This window comes from Panthera onca, chromosome C1 (assembly GCF_046562875.1).
Source record: "Panthera onca isolate mPanOnc1 chromosome C1, mPanOnc1 haplotype 2, whole genome shotgun sequence".
Classification (NCBI taxonomy): Eukaryota; Metazoa; Chordata; class Mammalia; order Carnivora; family Felidae; genus Panthera; species Panthera onca.
In genome coordinates, this window is record NC_138346.1 from 217,152,517 (window position 1) to 217,175,909 (window position 23,393).

Below are 23,393 nucleotides of genomic sequence, written 5' to 3' on the forward strand. Positions count from 1 at the left end.
TGAGTCATCCTGGGTTCGCCTTCTTTTCCAGGGTGTCCCCCTTCAGCCCAAAGACAACTGCATGCAAACACGGTATGCAAATAGACTGGTTTTGTTTAAGCTGCCAGTCCTGGCTCTTTTTCTGCCAGAAAAAAAAAACAACAATTCCAAGTGGATTTCCGGAGATGTGGCCCTGGATTCCGAGTGGGGTATCTGGCCGGGGTGGGGCTTTTGCATAATGTAAATAGGGCCCTCGGTGGGACGGCCCCACGGGGTGTGACCTAGGCTGCCGCCCCTGCCGCTCCAGGCCGGCAGGAGCCTCCGGGGGGGGGGGGGGCCTGCTGGAGCCCACGTGCGCTGCCGCGGGCGGCCGGCAGAGGGCGCCCTCCACCCCCGGCCTCTACTTTCCGCCGCACGACGGGCCGAGGGGCGGAGCGACCGGATCTCGGGAGATTCTCGCGCGGCAGGCGCCCGCGGCCAACATGGCGGACGCCCAGTTGCTTCTCAAGCGGGGTCCTTCCCGCTCCACGTGGCTGCGGGCCCGCAAGGCTCGGCCCCAGCTCGTCCTCAGCCGCCGGCCCCGCCGCCGGCTCGGGACCCTGCGCTGGTGCGGCCGGAGGCGCCTGCGGCGGCGGCTGCTACAAGCCCAGGCGGCCGGCGCGGACTGGCGGGAGAGCGGCTGCCTGGTGTCGCGCTCGGCCGCCCGGAGGCCCAAGACCGCGGCCCCCAGCCCGGCCCCGGCCGCGGCCCCCGCCCCGAGTTGCCCCACGACCCTCCCCATCCCGCCGGTGCGGCCGGCCGGCCCGGGCCGCGCCTTGCTGCTGCTGCCGCGGGACCAGGTGGGTCGCGCCGGTGGGGGGAGGCTGGCCGGCCGCGATCGGGGGGGGGGGGGGGAGGGAATGGGGAGCAGCTCCGGGACTCGCGGGCTGGGAGAAGACCGTGCGGGCTCTGCGGCCCCGGGTCGAGAGCGTTCCTCCTGGCGGCGGTGCTGAGCAGGGGGTGACTAGGAACCTGTTGTGGAGCTCTAGGCTTTGAGAGCCGAAGGGAATTTAATAGCAGGAAATAATAGGACCAGCTCACGTTTTCGGGGTGCTTAGAGAGGCCGGGCTCTACGTTCTAAGTGTTTTAGGTTTGTGAGCCCTTTTAATACTCTCAGCTCTATGGAGTCATTACCTTCATTTCCGTAAATGTTTACGGACGAAGAAACCGAGGTATAGTTTGGGTAACTTGCTGAAAGGCGTAGAGTAGGGGCAGAGCTAAGACTCAAACCCAGGCAGCTTAATTTCAGGACCTGGGCTCTTCACTTGGATGCTGGTGTGGGAGGTCTTCCTGCAGTGTCGGGGGGATGTGAAAGCCCAGGAACGGGAGAAACTTGGCGGGCAGTGGGCCTTGGTAGAGATAGGTCTGTGACAGCTGCAGAGCCCAGTTCATGGGACCCGCTTGTTTTTCATGTGTCTATACACCAGCCATCTCTGTAGCTGTGGTGGGATATGAAATTAGGGTAAGGATAATCAGTACCCGATGGTCACCTAGTACAACGTGTTGTTACTCAGAAGTTACTTGTTATGTGAATAGCAACTAAGAGTTTAGAATTTTATTTTATTTTGGAGAGAGTGAGTGAGCAGGAGCAGGGGAGAGGGGCAGAGGTAGAAAGAGAGAGAATCCCAACCCAAGCAGGCTCTCCACGAAGTACAGAGCCTGATGCCGGGCTCGAGCTCCCGAATTGTGAGATCATGACCTGACCCAAAATCAAGAGTCAGAGGCTGAAACCAACTGAGACACCCAGCACCTCTAGACATATTTTTTATTTTTTATGTTTCTCAAAAAATTTTTTAATGTTTATTTTTGAGAGAGAGAGAGCCCGTGCGCAGGGAAGGGGCAGAGAGAGGGAGACCCAAAATCCGAAACAGGCTCCAGGCTCTGAGCTGTCAGCACAGAGCCCGACGCGGGGCTTGCATTTACAAACCGTGAGATCATGACCTGAGCTGAAGTCTGATGCTAAACCAACTGAGCCACCCAGGTGCCCCAACACATTTTTTTTTTTTTTTTTTTTTTTTTTTTTTTTTTTTTAAGAGGAAGGGGATGCCTTCCTCAGTGGGTGGTGCATGCTACTCTTGGTCTCAGAGTCATCAGTTTGAGGCCCATGTTCAGCATAGAGTTTAGTTAAAAAAAAAAAGTTTTGAAAATTTCAGTCATGGGGACACCTGGATGGCTCAGTCGGTTCAGCGTCCAACTCTTGATTTAGGCTCAGGTCATAACCTCACGGTTAATGGGATCAAGCCCTGCGTGGGGCTCAGCACTGACAGGGTAGAGCCTGCTTGGGATTCTCTCTCCCTCTCTCTGTACTCTTCCCCTGCTCATGCTCTTATGAGTATGCTTTCAAAATTAATTAATTAAAAAATTTTTTTTCAGTCATTAGTAACAGGATTTGTCATGTTATTTCTTTTTTGCCCACCCCCCTTTCCTTGTAGGGTTTTACTTTTAGCGGGATCTGTCGTGTGACGTGCCTCTATGGCCAGGTGCAGGTGTTAGGTTATACCATCAGCCAAGGCCACCCTGCCCAAGATGTCTTCTCTACCTACACTCATTCTCGCCTTACTATCAACGCAGTTCATTATTCTGTGCCTGAGAAAAGCAAGAAGGAGGTGAAAAGGGAAGCCCGAGCTTTGCTCAGATCTCATCTTAACCGGGGTAAGGAAAATAAACGGATAATTTACTGAGGGTATACTATAATAAGGCTAGTGTTATTATTTTTATCTTTTTGTAATGTTTATTTTTGAGAGAGAGACAGAGCGCAGGCGGGGAGGGGCAGAAAAAGAGGGAGACACAGAATCGGAAGCAGGCTCCAGGCTCTGAGTCATCAGCACAGAGCCCGACGCGGGGCTCAAACCCATGAAGCATGAGATCATGACCTGAGCTGAAGTCAGACTCCCAACCAACTGAGCCATCCATGCGCCCCCAGTAATATTTGTATTTTTGTTTTTACTTTTGTTTATTTTGAGAGACAGCACAAGTGGGGGAGGGGCAGAGAGAGAGGGAAAGAGAGAGAATCCCAAGCAGACTCCACATTGCTGGCCCAGAGCCCAGCACGGGGCTCAAACCCACAAAACTGTGAGATCATGACCTGGACCTAAACGCTTAACCAACTGCGACACCCAGGTGTCCCCAAGGCTAATATTTTTAGATGCTTCCTATTGCCTAGATATTGTACGCTTTTCTGTGTCTATTTAAACCTTCACATGGGTCCTGTGAGTGAAACTTATTTTCACCATTTTTCAGATGAGAAAAGTTACCCAAGGCCACACAGCTAGAGTGTGGCCAAAGCAATCCTGGATTGACTTCTCTCTCCATCCAGGTGTGTTCTTATTATGCAGTATGGTTTCTTGAAGAAGGCCCTTAACATAATTACTGCTCTCAAAAAGTTGACAATTCAGCTGAGGAGAGGGTGGTCCTAAACAGTGTAGAATTTAACGAAGTTACTATTTTTTTTCTTTTTCTTTCTTTCTCTCTTTCTTTTCTTTTCTTTTCTTTTTATTTTATTATTTTTATTTATTTATTTAAATTTATTTTTAAAATTTTCATCCAAGTTAGTTAGTATATAGTGCAACAGTGATTTCAGGAGTAGATTCCTTAGTGCCACTTACCCATTTAGCCCATCCCCCCTCCCACAACCCCTCCAGTAACCCTCTGTTTGTTCTCCATATTTAAGAGTCTCTTATGTTTTGATCCCTTCCTGTTTTTATATTCTTTTTCTTCCCTTCCCTTACGTTCATCTGTTTTGTATTTTAAAGCCTTCATATGAGTAAAGTCATATGATGTTTGTCTTTCTCTGACCGACTAATTTCGCTTACCATAATACCCTCCAGTTCCATCCACGTAGTTGGAAATGACAAGATTTCATTCTTTTTGACTGCCGAGTAATATCTCATTGTATATATATATATATATATATATATATACCACATCTTCCTTTTTTTTTTTTTAATTTTTTAAAATTTATTTTTGAGAGAGAGAGAGAGCACGTGCAAGCACGAGTGGTAGAGGGGCAGAGAGAGGAGACACAGAATCTGAAGCATGCTCCAGGCTCTGAGCTGTCAGCACAAAGCCTGATGATACGGGGTTTGAACTCATCAACCGCGAGACCATGACCTGAGTCAAAGTCGAACGCTTAACCCACAAAGCCACCAGGCACCCCAATATACCACGTCTTCTTTATCCATTCATCCATCGATGGACATTTGGGTTCTTTCCATACTTTGGCTATTGTTGATAGTGCTGCTATAAACATTGGGGTGCACGTGCCCCTTCGAAACAGCATACCTGTATCCCTTGGATAGATACCTAGTAGTGCGGTTGCTGGGCCCTTGAGTCGTTCTGTTTTTAATTTTTTGAGGAACCTCCATATTGTTTTGCCAGAGTATTGCCATATTGTTTTGCCAGTGTATTGCCAGAGTGGCTACACCAGTTTGCATTCCCACCTTTTTTTTTTTTTTTTTTTTCCTAATGTTTGTTTATTTTTGGGAGAGAGAGAGAGCGCATGCCTGCATGCACAGAGGAAAGGCACAGAGAGAAGGAGCCAGAATCCCAAGCAGGGTCTGTGCTGTTAGCTCAGAGTGCAACTCAGGGCTCGATCCCATGAACTGAACCATGAGATCGTGACCTGAGCTGAAATCGAGAGCCAGTCGCTTAACCCGCTGAGCCCCCCAGGCACCCCTGGAGTTACTATTTCTAAGGTACTTAATTTTTCTTTTTGCAGATGACAGATGCTGGTTGATGAAGAATTTTTCTCCTCTGTGTTCCATTGTGATGTTGGAACAGCTGAGAACCTCCACCGTAAACTTCTTAGTCAGCCACCCGGGTTTATCTTACGTCTTTGTACAAGAGGTGCGACCAGTTTTCATTCAGAGTTGTGCTCGTTAGTTTCACCAGAGCAGTCCTATCAGATGACTGTAGGATGCGCGATTAGAGAGCAGCGTGGCTGTTGTGCTGTGCTGCGGGTTGTACAAAATGTCATACGTGTATATGGTGAAAAGGTGTGTGCAGAACGGTCTGTCATGAGAAATGTCTCCCCTTCCCCGTGTTGTTCCCTAGCGAAAGCCGTTCTTTCATATTGTAAGTGGTTAAATGCCTTTTGGAGTTGTTATTTATTTTTTCGAAGTTTTGTTTTAACCTCCCTCTCAACATGGGGCTCAAACACAGAACCTGAGGGTCAGGAGTTGCATGCTTTACCGACTGAGCCAGCCAGGTGCCCCGACTTTTGGAATTTTTCAAATGGTTTTCTTTTTTTTTTTTTTTTTTTTTCTTTTTAAATGATTATTTTTGAGGCGGTGGAGAGAGAGAGAGAAAGAGAGGGAGACAGAGCACATGCGGGAGGGGTGGCAGAGACAGAGAGAGAGACAGACTCCGAAGCAGGGTCCAGGCTCCGAGCTGTCAGCACAGAGCCCGACGTAGGGCTCAGACTCACGAACCATGAGATCGTGACCTGAGCTGAAGTTGGAAGCTTAACCGACTGAGCCACCCAGGCACCTCCGGATGGTTATCTTTTTATCTTAATTCATTCGCTTGAGACAGTAAATAAATTTTTCTCTGTGAATGTACGTTGGTGCACTATACTTTCTGTCATGTCTCTGTCGTCTCCGAAGTTTTGCTGGTCACGTTCTTAATTTCTTAACAGTCAGGCTCTGTTTCTGTAATTGTTTCCCATGAGCCATAAATTGAGCCTAACCTGCAGGATTTTTATCAGGCTGACTGGATGTGAGGCATGGGGAAGAATCAGGGATGACATCAAGCTCAAGCTAGTTAGCCTACCCGCCCGGGTGCGTGGAGTTACTGACGTGGGGGTGGTGTAGGAGTTGCAGATTGAGATGTTAGCTTTGAGGTGCCTGTTAGACCATTGGAGATGTCAAGTGGCCAGTTGCATGCGTGATTCTGGAGTTGGGAGCTTTCAGCAGAATGGTCTCTGGGCCGTGAGATGGGATAATAACACCAAGGGAGTGGATACAGAGAGGTAGAGAGGTTCAAAGTCTGAGCCCTTAGGCGCTGAGACCAGAAGAGGTGTGGATGAGGGAACAGCAGAGGCTGAGACAGAGTGGTCACTGATGGTAGAGAAAAACCAGGGTGTGGTCAAGAGGTGTTCAGAGGAGCTGGACGTGGGCAGTTGTGGCAGATGCTGATGGTAGGTGAGGCCTGAGAAGGGAGCTTGTGTGTAGGCGTGTGGTCTGGACTAGCGTGTCCGCAGTAGACCGCTGGGGCGGGTGGGGCAGACTGATTGGAATAAGGTCGGGAGCCTGGGCAGAGAGCAACTCTCAGGTTTAATAGTAAGAGATTTTGCCTTTGTAGAGTTAAGCGGTACGGGGAAGGAGAGAAATGACACAGTATTTGGAGGAGTGTGGTCAGAGTTTTGTTTTTTGTTCAGATGGATGAAAAAACCCCAACAGGTTTGGACACAGCAGGTGCGAATGATCTAGAGCAGGGAGGGTGCCGAGGATGCGGCAGAGAGGTGAGGACACTCGAAGTGAGGCGTCCCGAAGGAAGGCTTCTGGTTCTGGTGTCTGCAGGCCTGGGGCAGTGGCCTTGGGAGCACAGGCAGCTGACCTAGAGTAGGAGTAGCCGGAGGAAATGGCGGGATGGGCTGCAGGGGTGTGCGGGTGGGGGGGGGCCGCCAAGTAGAAGTTCTCTTCTGAGTGGTTCGTTTTGCTCCAGGAAGCAGATCAGGATCATCATCACTGAGTGGGAGCAGAGCTAGTAAGTAGGTGTTGGAGGTTTGAGTGACAGAAGGTATGAAATGGGGTCAGGACAGTGAATGCACTGTTGTGGTTGCATCAGTTTAATCTAGCTCAGAAGCCAGTAGCTTGTTGAGGACCGTGGAGGAGGAGGTGGAGGCCCCGTGTTACTGAGATTTGCTTCTTGTAAGCGAAGATTCTAAACGCCTTGATTTTTTTTTTTTCCATTTATTTTTAACTTTATTTATTTATTTTTTTCTGGGACTTCACCACCACCGTTTATATTCCTTATGCTCTTTCTTGGGTAACTTTCCTCCCCCAATGTGTGTTACTACATTCTAGCCTTATTTCTTCATATCCGGCAGATGGTGAACTTTATATGATCTCATAAGATGTTCTTTTTTTTTTTCTCCCCAGGAGTTATTCTTATTTTACTCTCCGTGACTGATAGTTGAGCAGAGTGTAGAGTCTTTTCCTCAAAACCTTGAAGGCCTTGCTCCATTGTTCTCTAGAATTCAGAGTTGCTGATAGGAAGTCACACACCAGACCGATTCTCGTGCCTTCTACGATGTCTTTATCTTGGGGGTGATGAATTGCATGAGGATATGATCGTGCATGGGGGGCTCTTCCTTGATCTTCTTCACCTTCACCCCAGAGGCCTTATTCCCTCCAAACCCCACCTGCATCCGCGAGGAGGTCTGCTCTTGATGCTGTGGGTTGCTTCCGTGGTTTCCTGTTACTTCCGCGGGAGCGCCAGTGGGTTAGCGGGCCTGTCTTCCGCGTGCTCTCAGCTCTGTGCATGTTCTTTGTCTTTTTACTTTATGTTTTTGGAGACTGCCTTGATGTTACTCTAAATCACCAACCTGTTGGACAGCTGTGGTCTTCTGTTGAATTGTTCTTGGGGCAATCACTTTTATATTTGCACAGGTTTTCCTTTCCTGGGGGGGCCTCCTGCAGAGGTGACGGCAGCCTGGAAGTACGTGTGAGCTAGGAGGACAGGTAGGGGTGACTGCAGGGACAGCTGACGAGCATTACGGAAGAGTTGGCTTTGGGCGTGAGAGAAAGGAGGGACCAGGTTTGTCTTTTGTAGCTCACAACTGTTTGAGGTTTACTAGCCTAGACCTAGACGACGAAACGTGCACTGTGTTCATCTTTTCTTAAAGCTTACATTCTTAATTTCAGAGCCCAACCTTCCAGATTAACTCTGAACATTTAGCCCTGAGGTCTGTTGGCATCAAAAGAGAGAAGAAGAAGAACGGCCTTCGTTTAACTGAGAGTGCCCTGTCTGCCATGGAAGAGCTGGTCACTGTGTCCTGTGGTGAGTGGCGCGTAGTGATAAACGGAGTGTTCGTCCACCAGAGCCTCAGAGGGTTATGATTTGCGATTAGAGCCCTAAAGAAGGTGGCTAATCCTAGGCGTCAATGTTTCTTTTGCCTCCAGAAGAAGTAGACGGCTGCCCTGTCATTCTGGTTTGTGGCTCTCAGGATGTTGGAAAGTCAACGTTTAATAGATACCTGATTAACCAGTTGCTAAATAGGTAAGAGTGGGGTTTTTTTTTTTTGTTTTTATTTTTTGTTTCTTAATTTTTTTCTGTTTAGACACGTTATTAGATTTGGGGCATGAAATAGGATTTTTGACTTAAGAAACTAGACAGGAATGCATCTTGACATCTAAGTAGAGATTGTCTATAAGTCTGTGCAAAGCCGCTCAGCTGAGCAATGACTGTCTCTGTTCTGCTGTGTTTGGGAGCGAGACAGTGACTGACCTCGCTTATCAGCGAGGGGGCAAGAGGGGCCGCCTGTCTTAGATTCTGTATTTGTCCATACCCAGAGGTTCAGAGTAGGGGAAATTCCGTTGTATTTCGAAAGTAAAATTTTAGGTAGTACCAAGTTGTATCCATATTGTGAGTGGACACTATGACCGTGCCTGCACATTTTCTTTTCGTTGATTGTCATGTTTGGAGCATCCAACCTAAAAGACTATAAAAGGGTGGATTATGCCTGTGTGTTGCATAAAATCTGTGAGATCTTATGTATTCATTTGACATAGTAAAGCTAGCTAAGGTTTTCTTTCTTCCTTTCAAATTTTCAGTATTTCCTGTGTTGACTATTTGGAATGTGATCTGGGACAGACAGAATTTACGCCTCCAGGTTGCATTTCCTTACTTAATATTACAGAACCAATTCTAGGTATGTATTACACGTTTCTTTTTTTTTTTTTTTTAATGTTTATTTATATTTGAGAGAGAGACTGAACACAAACAGGGGAGGGGCAGAGAGAGAGGGAGACACAGAATCTGAAGCAGGCTCCAGGCTTTGAGCTGTCGGCACGAACCCAACAAAGGGCTTGAACTCACGAGCTATGAGATAATGACCTGAGCTAATGTAGGATGCTTCACCGACTGAGCCACCCAGCCTCCCCCCCCCCCCGCCACCTTTTTTTAATGTTTGTTTATATTAGCGAGAAAGTGTGTTGTATATTTCTTAAATGTCTTGGTTTTATAAAACTCAAACATAATGATAGAAAAAACTAAAAAAATGAAAAGTATAAATATGAAAAAAAGAAAGTGTAAAAGTGAATATTCCCCCTTCCACCCAAACTCCCGGTCTTTTTTTTTTTTTTTAACTTTTTTTTTTTTCAACGTTTTTTATTTATTTTTGGGACAGAGAGAGACAGAGCATGAACGGGGGAGGGGCAGAGAGAGAGGGAGACACAGAATCAGAAACAGGCTCCAGGCTCCGAGCCATCAGCCCAGAGCCTGACGCGGGGCTCGAACTCACGGACCGTGAGATCGTGACCTGGCTGAAGTCGGACGCTTAACCGACTGCGCCACCCAGGCGCCCCGTCCCCCGGTCTTCTTATAACGGTTCTCCTAGCTTCCAAAAAACAAAACTATGGTAATTTTCTAGGGTTCCATTTTGGTAAATGGAACCAATACCCACTTTGTTGTGTGTAAATCAGAAACATACCTTCCTATAGTATTTACATTTTATGTAACCATATATAATGATTTAAACCTAGAAATTACATTGACACAGTACTGTTAACTACAGATTTTAATCAAAATCCATCAGTTATCCTACTAACATCCTTTTTATGGTCCAGAATCCAACCCAGAATCCCATGTTGCTTTTTTTTAATGGTAAAATATACAAAATGTGATACTATTTACTGTTTTAACCACTGATAAGCGTACAGTTCAGTGACATTAAGTACGTTCACAGTGTTACGTAGCCATCACCACCTACATCCAAAATTTTTTCGTCATCCCAAACTGAGATGCTGTCCCTGTTAAATAGCACCTGTCCTCCTTCCTGCTCCTGGTGACCTCTATTTTGCTTTCTGTCCCTGTGAGTTCACCTGCTCCAAGCCCCTCCTGTAGGCGAGACCTTAACAATATCTGTCCTTGGGTGACTGTTTTTTTCACTAAGCATAATTTTTTTTTTCTTTTTGCTGATTTTAAAAGATTTATTCATTTATTTGGGGCGGGGTGGAGAGAATATAAGTGGGGAAGGGGCAGAGAGGAAGGGAGACACAGAATCCGAAGCAGGCTCCAGGCTCTGAGCTGTCGGTGCAAAGCCCAACACGGGGCTCAGACCTACCAACTGTGAGATTATGACCTGAGCCAAAGTCAGACACTTAACCGACCGAGCCACCCAGAGGCCCCAATGATCAGTCTTCTTACGAACACAGGGTGCCTTTCCAGTTTTTTAGCTCTTTAATTTCTTTCAGCAAAATTTTGTGATTTTCAGTGTGGAAGTCTTTCACTTCCTTGGTTAGATTTGTTCCTAAGGATTGGATTCTTCTAGCTAATACTGTAAGTGGAATTGCTCTCCTAATTTCCTTTCCAGATTCTTCACTACTGGTATATTGAAACACATGTGATTTTTGTGTGTTGACCACGTACCCTGCAACTTTGCTGAATTCCCGTATTACCTCCAGTAGGTTTCCTACGGATTTCTTTGGATTTTCTTTTTTTTTTTTTTTTTAACGTTTATTTATTTTTGAGACAGAGAGAGACAGAGCATGAACGGGGGGGGCAGAGAGAGAGGGAGACACAGAATCCGAAACAGGCTCCAGGCTCTGAGCTGTCAGCACAGAGCCCGACGTGGGGCTCGAACTCACAGACCGTGAGACCATGACCTGAGCCGAAGTCGGGACGCTTAACCGACCAAGCCACCCAGGCGCCCCTGGATTTTCTAGATAGAAGATCGTCATCTGTGGATAGAAATAGTTTTACGTCTTCCTTCCAGTTTGGATGCCTTCAATTCCTTTTTCCTGTCTAAGAAAAGGCTAGGACCTCCAGTACAGTGTTGAATAGGAGGAAACATTTCTTATTCCTCATCTTAGAGGGAATGCGCTTCACCATGCTGTCCATGCTGTCAGCTGTGGGTTTTCATTGTCAGTTGCGTTCCTTCTCCAGGGTGAAGAAGCTGCCTTCTTTTTCTAGCGTGTGGAATGTTTGTTGTCATGAAAGGGCGTTAGGTTTTTGTCAAGTGCTTTTTCTGTGTCTGTCAAGATAGTTGTGTGATTTTTGTTTGGTTGACTTTTAAATTTTATTTATTTATTTAAAAAATTTTTTTAAGTTTATTTATTTTGAGAGAGAGAGAGAGAGCATGCACATGAGCAGGGGAGGAGGCAGAGAGAGAGAGAGAATCCCAAGCAGTCTCCAAGCATGGAGCCCAGCATGGAGCTTGATCCCATGAACTTTGAGATCATGACCTGAGCTGAAATCAAAAGTCAGACGCTTAACTGACTGAGACACCCAGGCACCCCTGTTTAGTTGACTTTTAACAGGTTTAAGACTTGAGTTTTAGGGGCGCCTGGGTGGCGCAGTCGGTTAAGCGTCCGACTTCAGCCAGGTCATGATCTCGCGGTTCGTGAGTTCGAGCCCCGCGTCAGGCTCTGGGCTGATGGCTCGGAGCCTGGAGCCTGTTTCCGATTCTGTGTCTCCCTCTCTCTCTGCCCCTCCCCCGTTCATGCTCTGTCTCTCTCTGTCCCAAAAAATAAATTAAAAAAAAAAAAAAAACGTTGAAAAAAAAAAAAAAAAGACTTGAGTTTTAAAGTAATCTCTGTACCCCATGTGGGGTTTGAACTGGTAACCCTGAGATCAAGAGTTTCACGCTCTATTGACTGAGCCAGCCAGGCATCCCTGTTTAGTTGACTTTTAAGAGAAGCAGATGATATATCAGGTTGCTGGATATGTTCTAGATTTAACAGACTTTTTGACAATGAGAATAAGTAGAGCATTCACATTGCTTTTACAGTTTTATCAAAACTAATTGTTTGGACTTTGCTCTTTAGCTGGTTTCATTGTTCCTTTGTTTCTTTTATGTTTTCCCCAGTGCATTTACTTTTCTTTTTTACCCCTTAATATTTCAGTAGGTGTTTCCCCAAACAAGGACACTCCGCTATATAATCCTAATGCAGCCACCAAATCAGAGCAGCTGAACTGGTGGAATACTGTCCCTCGTACATCATCCAGCTGCCTGCCCCGGCCCAGCGTATATTTGCAAATCTTTAGTCCTCGGTCTGGAGCAGTTCCTCCAGCTTTCCTTATCGTTCATGACCTTGGCAATTTGGAAGAGTACCTGTCGAGTGCCCCTCATGGCTTGATTGACATGTGGTGCTGTGTTCTCAGTGCATCATTTCAGCAAGCTGTCAGTTGGCCCTGTCGTCACCAGAGAGGTTGCCTCTGATCATTTGGTTAAGATAAGTGTTTGCCAGGGTTTTCCACTCTGTCTGTAACTAGGTGTATTATTTGTTACTTCTTCTGGGGTGTCACTGCTTGTAGATCCCCTCGGTGGACAGAGCTAGGAAATACATGCACGTTTAAACCCATACATGTATATTATGTGCATACGTATTCGTACATACGTATACACTACGTTTATGCTTCTGTGTACATATTTTCTATTTATCAAGAGCCACAAGTTTACTGCAGTCATTCTGATTCTGGTCTGACACCCTGAGTTTATTCTAGTTAGCCTTCCTCCTCCCGTATTTATAAGTTCCATATCTGATGATAACAACTCTGGCTGTGATTGTTGTCAGTGTATTTGCATATTTACTCAGTCTCTTTGTATTTGTTCAATCCCTCTGCTGTGCAGGCCACTTCCTCAGCTGTGGGCTGCCCCAAGTCCCCTTACTCCACCTTTGAGGGGAGCCTTGCCAGCCCTGTCCCAGGTGGCCTGGCACCAACCACATTAACCATGGCCCTCACCCTGCTGACCGTGGTGCCATGTGGTCCTGGTCACCAGCCAGATAAGGGAAGTAGGTCAGTTTTGACGGACTGGTGCTACGGTTAGGAATGTTTGCTCTGGGGGCACCTGGGTGGCTCAGTTGGTTAAGCAAGCGTCCAACTCTTGATTTCAGCTCAGGTCATGATCTCGCAGTTCATAGGTTCGAGCCCTGTGTGGGGCTGTGTTGACAGCACGGAGACTTGTTGGGTTTCTCTGTCTTCTCTCTATCTCTGCCCGTCCCCCATGCACATTCTCCCTCTTCCTCTCCCTCTCCCTCTTTCTCAAAAAATAAATAAATAAACATTAAAAAAAAAAAGAAAAAAGGAACGTTTTCTCTGGAGCTGAATCACCTGAGTTCAAGCGCAGTTGGTATCTACTAGCTGTATGACCTTGGTCAATTAATCTGTGTCCTCCTCTATAAAAATGGGCGTAGTAATACTACCTACGTCATAGGATTTTTATGAAAATTAGAGACTACTTGTGAAATACATGGGGCATAGGAAGTGCTGCATGCTAGTGAGTGATTGCTGCTTACTTGTCCGAGGATGGGGACATGGTTTTGTTCACACGTGTATCCTGAGTATCTAGAAAGATACTGACTTGGCTCACTGAGCATCAGTGTCTTGTCGGTGCTCAGTAAACGAATGGCCATGTTAGGACATAATAAGAATTGGGATTAATTATATGTGACAATGAGGGGGTGTGCCTGGGTGGCTCCTTTGGATAAATATCCAACTTCAGCTCAGGTCATGATCTCACAGTTCGTGAGTTCGAGCCCCTGTCGGGCTCTGTGCTGACAGCTGGGAGCCTGGAGCCTGCTTTGGATTCTGTGTCTCCCTCTCTTTCTGCCCCTCCCCCACTTCCACTCTGTCTCTGTCTCTCTCAAAAATAAACATTAAAAGAACATGAAGATGTCTTTGTATTAAATTTAAAGCTAAGTTTTTTTTGTTTTTTTTTTTTTAAGAGAGAAGGCACAAGTGAGCGAGGGGCAGAGAGGGAGAGAAAGAGAAGTGGGGCTCGTGTTCACCTGATGTAGGACTTGAACTCACTAACCCTGAGATCATGACCTTAATGACTGAGCCCCCCAGACGCCCTGAAAGCTTAGAATTCTGAAAACGAGATACAGCTATTCCTAGTGGTAGGATAATCTTTGACTTCTTGCGAATCTTTGTCGCTGGCAATGGCCGACACGGAGCCCTCGCCTCTTTTTAAATAGTCCTGCAAACTCTCACCTTTATCTTCCTAGGACCACCTTTTACTCACCAGAGGACACCGCAGAAAATGGTATATTATGGGAAACCTTCTTGTAAAAACAACTATGAGAATTATATTGAGATAATACAGTACGTGTTCAGCTCCTACAAGAGAGAGGCCCCTCTCATCGTCAACACGATGGGCTGGGTGTCAGGTAAGCCTGTGGAGGCGCATCTCGCAGCAAAGGGTGGGCGGTACGAGTAAGCTTTTGGCTTCTGGCCGTAACGCTGAAGCCCCGTTCTTAGGAAATCGTTCTTACTGATCTTTCTGTGTCACAGACAGATGTACCGTTTTCTCGTAGAAACGTGTCCTTGCATTTTAGTGTGCTAACTGCTCGTGTCACCTTCCTCACAGATAATGGGCTTCTGCTTCTCATCGATCTCATCCGGCTGCTGTCTCCCAGCCACGTGGTCCAGTTCAGTTCCGGGCGGAGTAAGTACATGCCAAACCTCACTCCTGACTATGTAGACGACATGGACGGCCTGTACACAAAGAGCAAGTCCAGAATCCGGAACAGAGGTTTCCAGCTGGCGGAGTTTACAGAGAGTTTGGAATTTGCCGATGAAGAAAAGGAGAGTCCCGTTGTGTTCACTGGACATAAGCTGATTTGCGTCCAGTCAGACTTTGCATTTAGAAAAACGCCAAGAAATAGGTGAGTCAGCCACCGTGGATGGAGGATAGAGTTCTCTTCAGTGTAATAAGCCTCTCTGCTCTCATTTCCTTAAAGGGAAGAATTTCTCTACAAATGTTCAAATCTCTGCCACTGCTACATGTTTATGAAGGAGAATCGGCTGTTTTCTGAGCCATTATTTTCCCAATGGAAATATAGACAGTCCCTGATTTAAGATGGTTTGATTTCCAAAAAAAAATTTTAGGGGTGCCTGGGCGGCTCAGCCGGTTAAGTGTCCAACTTCGGCTCAGGTCATGATCTCATGGTTCGTGGGTTCAAGCCCCGCGTCGGGCTCTTGGCTGACAGCTCAGAGCCTGGAGCCTGCTTCAGATTCTGTGTCTCCCTCTCTCTCTGCCCCTCCCCTACTCGTGCTCTGTTTCTCCTTCTCTCAAAAATAAACATTTAAAAATTTTTAAAAACTTTTTTTAATTTTTCTTTTTTTTAAAGTTTATTTATTTATTTTTGAGAGAGACAGTACAAGCAGGGGAGGGGCAGAAAGGTAGGGAGACACAGAATCCGAAGCAGGCTCTGGGGTCCGACCTGTCAGTACAGAGCCCGATGCGGAGCTTGGACCCATGAATCCTGAGATCATGACCTGAGCCAAGTCAGATGCTCAACTGACTGAGCCCCTCAGTCGCCCCAGTGTGCGAGGTGTCTTAAAGGCGTTTTCATCCTTCCATATTTTCAGCTTCCGGTGGGTGTATGAGGATGAAACCACATCATAGGTTGAGGAAGACCCATAGCCAGAAGCGGCCTCCAGCTCTGGTTGCCAAGAGCCTTTATTTAAAGGCGCGTCTTTAGGCATCATGTTTTTCCAGTGGGTTTACAGAAAGGCAGGGTGTGCCAATGTCAAGGTGGGAGTGTGTGCTCGTGTATGTATAATCTGTGTAATGACCAACGTACTGTGTTTCTGAACGGGAGGTGGATGTGTAAGGTTAAATCTCTACTTCGTTCTGATTTACTTTTCAGAGAGTCGCATAACAAAGTTCTTCGTGATCTGGCGGTACTGGGTTACCTCGGCCAGCTGCAGCCCCCGGTGCCAAAACCACTTTATCCTTTACATGGTCTGACACCCTATCAGGTAACCTGAACTTGTACGAGGAATTGTCTTTGTTTACTTAGCCAACACTTGTATGGCTTCCTGTGAGCCGGGTGTTCTTCTGGCCTCTTACCCCCAGAACAGCCCTGTTCTGTGGCTTCTGTAACTGCCTCACTTTACAGATGGGAGGTTGAAAGCTCTAGCTTGAGAGTCCACGCTCTTAGCTGCTGCCCTGTGTTGGGCATGACTGTGCTTCGTGCTGGTTAAGAACGTTCTTCCTGGGGGTGCCTGGGTGGCTCAGTCATTTAAGTGACTCTTGATTTCGACTCAGGTCATGATCTCAAGGTTCATGAGTTCGAGCCCTTCATCAGGCTCTGCACTGACAGTACAGAGCCTGCTTGGGATATTCTCTCTCTCTCTCTCTGCCTCTCCCCTGCACACACTTGTGCTCGCTCGCTCTCTCTCAAGAATAAACATTAAAAAAAAAAAAAAAAAAAAAAAAAAGAACGTTCTGCCTCATCCCAGAGGTGGCGCTGGGGAGCCCAGCTCTGCATTTCTACTTTTGAGCTGCGTGTTTTGGTATCTTAGGCGTAAAACAGAGGCTGGGCCAGACCTCCCAAGACGGTCATGTGGAAGCAGTGAGTCTTCACAGTGGTCAGAAGGGGAGGCTCACCCCGCTTGCATTTGCATCTTGGAATCCCCCTAGACTTCACCCCATTCAGGTTATCTGGAGACTTGCTTGAGTCTTGTGTGTCTGTTCAGACAAGAAAGTTCTAGACATCAGTTTAGGTGTCTAGCAAGTGTTGGCTGGCAGAGAACTTCTTTTGAATTTCTCTGTGTTAAATATTTAGCCAATGTTTGTTAGTGTTTCCACTCTGTTTAGATACTTTTTGGTAAGCACTTTGGCCAACATAACTAACTTACTAATCTCTCTCCCTACCTCCTTCCTTCTTCCTTTCCTTTTCTTTCTTTCTTTCTTTCTTTCTTTCTTTCTTTCTTTCTTTCTTTCTTTCTTTCTTTCTTTTTAATATTTATTTTTGAGAAAGTAAGAGAAGGGAGAGACAGAGAGAGGGCGGACAGAGGATCCAAAGCGGGCTCTGTGCTGACAGCAGCGAGCCTGATGTGAGACTTGAACTCACGAACCGCAAGATCATGACCTGAGCCAAAGTCAGATGCTCAACCGACTGAGCCACCCAGGTGGCTCTGGCCAACGTAACTTTAGATAGCTGGTTAGTCAACTTTTAAAAATTAAAAGTAATCTTTCCAGTTGAACTAATTGAGGGAGATGCACATTTATTTTCCAGGTCCCTTTCAATGCAGTTGCTCTCCGAATTACTCATGCTGACGTCGCTCCTACCCATATATTGTATGCTGTGAATGCCAGCTGGGTTGGTCTCTGCAAGATCCTAGATGATGTTAGAGGGTACGCAAATGGACCAATCCTGCTCGCCCAGACTCCAATCTGTGATTGTTTGGGATTTGGTGAGTGAGAGTAAACCATGTCTGTATATCAACTGAAATTGATCCCCTTCTCCGCCTGTAGATGGCTGGTCTTGACCTTGTATCAGTCTCCAGCTGGAGTGGTCAGAGAGTGTCTCTGGCTTCTATACAGTGGGCCTGGGGGCTGGTGGGCAGGAAGGAAGCAGCATTTTCTCTGCTTCTCCTGCCAGCTCTACATCTAGGATTCTTGAGGGCCCGGTCATGACCTTCTTCTCACTTGACACATTTTCCCTAGGCCACCTGTCCCCATGCTGGGACCCTAGATCTACCTTTAGGCTGATCTCACTGGATCTCTGTAGCCTGACTGCGTGTCTGAGTTCCAAGCCCACGTTAGCAGTGTGTGTCTTCACTTGGGTCTCTCACTGGCATCTGAGTCCTAGATTCATGACTGAGGTCCTAATGTTCTCCCCAGAGCCCCTCCCACCCGGCATCCTCTCCTGTTCCCAGGCCTGTGAAGAATCCTTGGAAGATTCACCCTGCCCTGGGTCCACCTGTCCTGGGTCCACCTCTGTTCACCACATTCAACCCGCTAGCAGGTTTTGGTAGCTCGTTTCCCAGGGACGTCAGATTCCTCCGTCCGTCTCATTTCTTCTTACTCTGCCAAGAGTCTGGGCCACCGTTTCCGTGCCGGACTTCACGGTCGGGTGGTCTGAGGACAGACATGATCATGTCACACCCTGGTGGTCCCCATCACATGGGCCCAGGACCATTGGCCTCGTACTGCTTCGGGGCCCTTCCTCCTTCGCCAGGCCTACCTCATGTGATTGTCCCCCTGGCTCACTGAGGTCAGTAAATGTCAGGGTATGATTCTAGAAGGGTGCTGGACTTAAGTAACCCAAAATTAGCAAAACCCTTAAATAATTACAAATTTTTGTTTCATATACTGCTACTTCGCAGAAGTGTTTCCTCAGAAACTGTGTCACCTGGTACCGACCCTGAAGGAGGAATTGGTGATGGGGAAAGATTGTGTCGTCTGTCTGTTCCTCATGGTGGCTTTTCTCCCTCTGGTCTGTGTGCGCCTTATTGAAGACAGTCCGGGACTCTGGCATATGGACCGCTTTGGTTCCTCACAGCTAAACAAGGAGAAGGGGACTAAGAGTCGTCAGATACTCCCGTCTCTTGGAACTTTGTATTTTCAAAGCAAAACACAGTTGAAATGGAAATTAGTTTTATTTTTTTTATTAAAAAAATTTTTTTTTAATGTTTATTTATTTTTGAGGGAGAGACAGAACACGAGCCGGGGAGGGGCAGAGAGAGGGAGACACAGAATCTGAAGCAAGATCCAGGTTCTGAGCTGTCAGCACAGAGCCCGACGCGGGGCTCGAACCCACGAACCGTGAGATCGTGACCTGAGGTCAGATGCTCAACCGATTGAGCCACCCGGGCCCCCCTGAAATTCTTATTTTAAAAGCCATTCTTTGATTCTCAGTGGTAGGGAGATTTAATATTTTCCAGAAAGGATATCTTAGTGTTTTGTGTGTCTTCAAGGAATTTGTAGAGGGATCGACATGGAGAAGCGGCTGTACCACATCCTCACTCCTGTGCCCCCAGAAGAGCTAAGAAATGTGAATTGCCTATTGGTCGGAGCCATTTCCATTCCGCAGTGTGTCTTCAAGAGCCAGGTGAGCACTCACACTCCCAGGGGCAGCCCTGAAAGTCGCTGGTCGTGTCCATGGCGAAGAGAGTCATGGGAACACGTTATTGTGTGGGAAACTCACACTTGGTTGTAGAAGCTGGATGAGGCAGATAGAGTGTCAGGGTGGCCTCAGAGGTCCAAGACCATGAATTGCCGCCATTTGTGGTCAGGGGTCCAGTGGTAGAGCCATCATCCCAGGAGTAGCTTGTGGGAAAAGAGAGCAGAGGTGATCTCTCCAGGGTTACCCCGTCCTGAGGACAGTCTTTGGGCACATTGATGGGAAGGTCATGTTGGCCAAGGACATCTGTGTGGTGGCCTGGAAGCCAGACTGCAAGGCCTTCTGGCAGCCTGGGGAGGTCATGGACGTCCCACCCCTCCTAGCTGCTTGTCCTAACTTGTGTGAGAGAGAAACACACCCACGCCCACTTACTCTCGGTTAATGTGTTTGTGGAGTTGAATTGGACAGAAAGAAGGCAGTGACCTTTGTGACTGGGCCAGTTGCATCAAGTGAGCTGTCTAGGGGGAGGGGGACCAGAGGCCTTAGGAGTGTGAGGGCCTTTCTCAGACTCTCACTTTCAACAGTATTTTCTGGGGAAGAAAAGAAACACTACAAACTCTGACTGGCAGGACTTGGGACTTTCCCTCATCCTCCTTGTGTTTGTTTCTGTTCCAGCGTGGGCTTGAAGGGACAATACCTTACGTCACAACAGATTATAATTCTAAACTTCCTGGAGCATCAGAGAAAATTGGAGCAAGAGAAACCGAGGAGACACGTGAAGAGAAAGTACACCCGAAACCTAAGCTCTATCGAAAAATAAACTGATACTGGTGTGGTCCATAGGGGCAGGAGCTTTTCTACCAGAAAACTCGTCTCGGTCTGCAGCCTGACGTCAGACTGACGGCGATGGCGGGAATTGTGCAGTGACGCAGCAAGCGAGCTCCCTGGGTAACTCGTGGATCTGTTGAGAGTAAATTTAACTCTTTTTTTTTTTTTTTCCTTATGTTTTTCTTATTTATTTTTGAGACAGAGACAGAGCGTGAGCTGGGGAGGGGCAGAGAGAGAGGAAGGCACAGAACCTGAAGCAGGCTCCAGGCTCCCAGCTGTCAGCACAGAGCCTGATCTGGGGCTCGAACTCACAAACCTTAAGGTCATGACCTGAGCCAAAGTCAGACACCCAACCAACTGAGCCACCCAGGCACCTCTAAATTTAACTCTTTTCCAAGCTACGTGATCTAGAGTTCAGCCCTAGTGTACTGTATGGTTCATCGTACTTTTTTATTTTCTAAAGGGTTAAAGCAACAGGAAAAAGTTTGAACATCATTAGAACAGAAAGAACACAGTTGATGCCTCAAAAAACTCTTTAACGTCCTGGTTTTGGGAATCTGAATAAAAATAGGGAAACTGGGGCCACAGAAATCTACCAAAGAGGAAGGAAGGCCGGCCAGCAGGGTCGCAAGCATAACAGGATGTGGGGGCTCCCCTCGTCCTCGAGCAGCGATGGCAGACGGGCAGGAGGTCCAGCAGTGGGCTCCACTTGTGGACGGTCAGGGCCAGGCGGTCGTTCTCATCCCGTCATTTGGTGCTGTCCACGTTCTCTTCCATTCCTGTGGCCTGGTGTGTCCGGTGTTAAAAGATCATGTTTGGTCTGCTCAATTTAATCAAGGCTTAGTAGTTAACAAAGTTTGGACTCAAAAACCCTTTGTATTTTGGGGTTTTTTTTTTGTTTTATCTGATGACTGTAAGCTGAAAAAGTTGCTTTGAAATCCAGGAAACCTTTCCTGTGGCCTCTTTACAACTCTGTCTGTCCTAATTGACTTCTCATCTGAGGTTGAAGACCCACTGTGCACAGAGCTGCACACCAGGCTGTTGGAAGGACGGACAGGGCACCTGTGGGAAGCCCCATCTTGCCTTTGACAGCTGGACCTGAACTCGTATATAAGGACGGACAGTTCTGTGTCACGAGCGCTTTCTCCTAGGGGCACTGGAGGCCGGCGATGACGCCGTTCTCCCAGATGGCTTTGGGGAAGATGATGGGAATCCATCCTTTGCCTTCTTCCCGGTTATCCCAGTTCCTGATCCCCCAGGGTTGGAAGTGGTTTCAGTAAACAAGGGTGTCAGGTGGGATCATGTCATTTGTGCACTTAGATCAGTGAGAATCTGATGGAGGTAGCATTTCAAACTAGTCTTGTGAATTCCAGCTTCCTACGGCTCGTGTGGAAGGCTGGTCGTTCCGATGTGAGTTTTAACATCTGTGTTCATCTGTGTTCATCGGTTATCACCATCCTGGTGGCCCCTCGCATCTCGGAGACCCGCACTCACACATTCTCACTGGAACTCTGCCACCCTCCAGGATTGGTTTTGATTCCCTAGACTGTTTAAGGTCTAACTTAGTTGCCTCTTATTTGATTCTAAATTTACCTTGTGTGTGTTTTTCTATCTTGGCCTTGCCAAGAATTTTAACAATCTGCCATCATCAGCTTTCTGCCTCCTTCCCTACTTCCTTGTGTCTTCACGGTGGTCCCCACTGTAGGTCATTGGCAGCAGGTGTCCAGAGGAAGGAAAGTGGGGCCCTGGCACTTGAGTTTTCATTCCATCTAGGCCTGCCTTTGGCCCGATTTCCCTTCTGCTCTTCAGGGCTGTCCACGAGTGACGTAAACAAGCGTTGCCGCTAGAGGGAGCTGCCAGCCACCGGTCAGATGGCCATCGGGCTAGCATGGGCCCAGGAACCTGCCTGGGACATTCTGAAGGCTGAGACCCTGGGGACTTGGCTCTCTGGCCAGCTCAGTGGGCCTGCTCAGACTGGCAGTGGTGCCATCCGCCCCGGATGTCAGTCCCTTTGTCAGTGTCAGCAGTATGGTAGGAAGTTCTATACTAGAGTTATTCTCAACACAAACTCCGTGTGTGTGTGTGTGTGTGTGTGTGTGTGTGTGTGTGTGTGTGTGTGTGTGTGATTCCATGCTTATTTAAGAAAAAGAAATAATGTGACTCAGAACTTGAAACCCCTAGTTGCTCCTTTTGCGGTTGTTTTAATGAGATTCCTCTACAGGAAAGATAGATGTGAAAATAGATAACAAGATTCTTGGATCCTGGGGTTTTATTTTGTAAACAAAGTTCAGCTCCCAGCTCTCCTCTGTTAGGCCTGGGGGCGGAAGCGGTGACCGCCCCCCCCCCTCCCCAGAGCCGGCCATGGAAACGAGGTCTGAGAAAGGGGAGAGGGCCAGTTGAGCTGGCCCTTCAGGTGCCTTGAATGTTTGCGAAATCGGTCTGGAAGAGGCCTGCGGGGGTGGGGGGCCCTGGGCTGGGTGGACGGAGCCCAGCCCTCTGCTGGGACCCCTGTGACAGGTGGCTGCTTACCTGCCGGACTCGGGTTTCTGCCCAGCCGCATGAGCACCAGAGGACACGGGAGCAGGTTCCTTCCGTTGTGCCAGACGGTGATTTTTTTTGTTTTTAATTGTCCGATTGCTAGCTTCCTTCCTTAGGCTTCGATGTGGCCGTATAGTGGGTAAGGCGGCAGGCTTTGATGTCCGAGCTGAGTTGGAATCCCAAGGGGCCACGGGCCAGCCGAGGAACTTTGCAAGAGATATTTGACCTCAGCCTGTTTACTTCTGAGATGGGTTGGTGGCTGTTCCCTCGGGTGCCTGTACGTGGGATGCATGAGACTTGTCTATACGTGGCGGGGCAGTGTAGACAGGGACCAAGATCGTGTTCCTTATGGTCACACTGGGTCGAAGAAACTAAATGTTTAAATCCACAGCTGTCTTCCCTTTCTAGCCAAGTATACTGTTGTCACAACCAGGGACGTGGGTTCCATACCCTCCACTGAGTCCCCGTTCCTAGAAGTTCTTCATAGACTTCCACTGAACCGCTTTTCAAGTTGTATGAACACGTCACACGTGTGGAACGTGGCTTTAGCCACACCACGTGGGTGATCACTGTCTCGTCTGGTGTTTTTCTAAACGGCACGTGTGTTCTACAGAATTGGGTTCCTGCCATATGTATGGTTTTCTATGCAGCTCTTTTCAGTTAACACGTGAACTTCTGTATCATTAAAGATTTTTGAGAACATGAGTTTAATTGTGTACTTTTATTACGTATGCACAGATAGACCATTTTACTCCAGGGAGTTATTTGAACGCAGGAGACGTTGTGACGAACACTGGGGAGAATAAAGCATTGGGACGTGGGATCTGGATGCCAGAGCAGGGAAGACAGGAAATCCTAGCAGATGCCGGTGCCCTTTTCCAGCACAATATTGAGTGCAGTGGGAGTTTAAGTTTTGTTTGGGCCCGAGGATGTAAGTTAAGAGAAAACGCTATGTCCTTTCCGCCCCATCTCCGAGAGTGTTGCTGC

General features: G+C 47.6%; 1 protein-coding gene across 2 annotated transcripts; it reads left to right on the top strand.

Annotated features, from left to right (window-relative positions):
* The first annotated feature begins 420 nt into the window (after positions 1-420).
* Positions 421-23,111, top strand: NOL9 (nucleolar protein 9). Of its 2 annotated transcripts, none has more exons than XM_078452498.2 (12): positions 421-818; positions 2,451-2,670; positions 4,736-4,863; positions 7,884-8,019; positions 8,145-8,238; positions 8,793-8,890; positions 14,190-14,351; positions 14,552-14,849; positions 15,837-15,948; positions 17,211-17,388; positions 18,895-19,028; positions 19,716-23,111. In XM_078452498.2, the coding sequence occupies exons 1-12, from the start codon at positions 462-464 to the stop codon at positions 19,863-19,865; spliced, it is 2,067 nt and encodes a 688-aa protein (XP_078308624.1). In that variant the 5' UTR covers positions 421-461; the 3' UTR covers positions 19,866-23,111. The 2 variants fall into 2 exon arrangements, with proteins under 2 accessions (XP_078308624.1, XP_078308623.1); XM_078452497.2 differs by having other exon boundaries at positions 422-818; positions 8,142-8,238.
* The last annotated feature ends 282 nt before the right edge of the window (positions 23,112-23,393 follow it).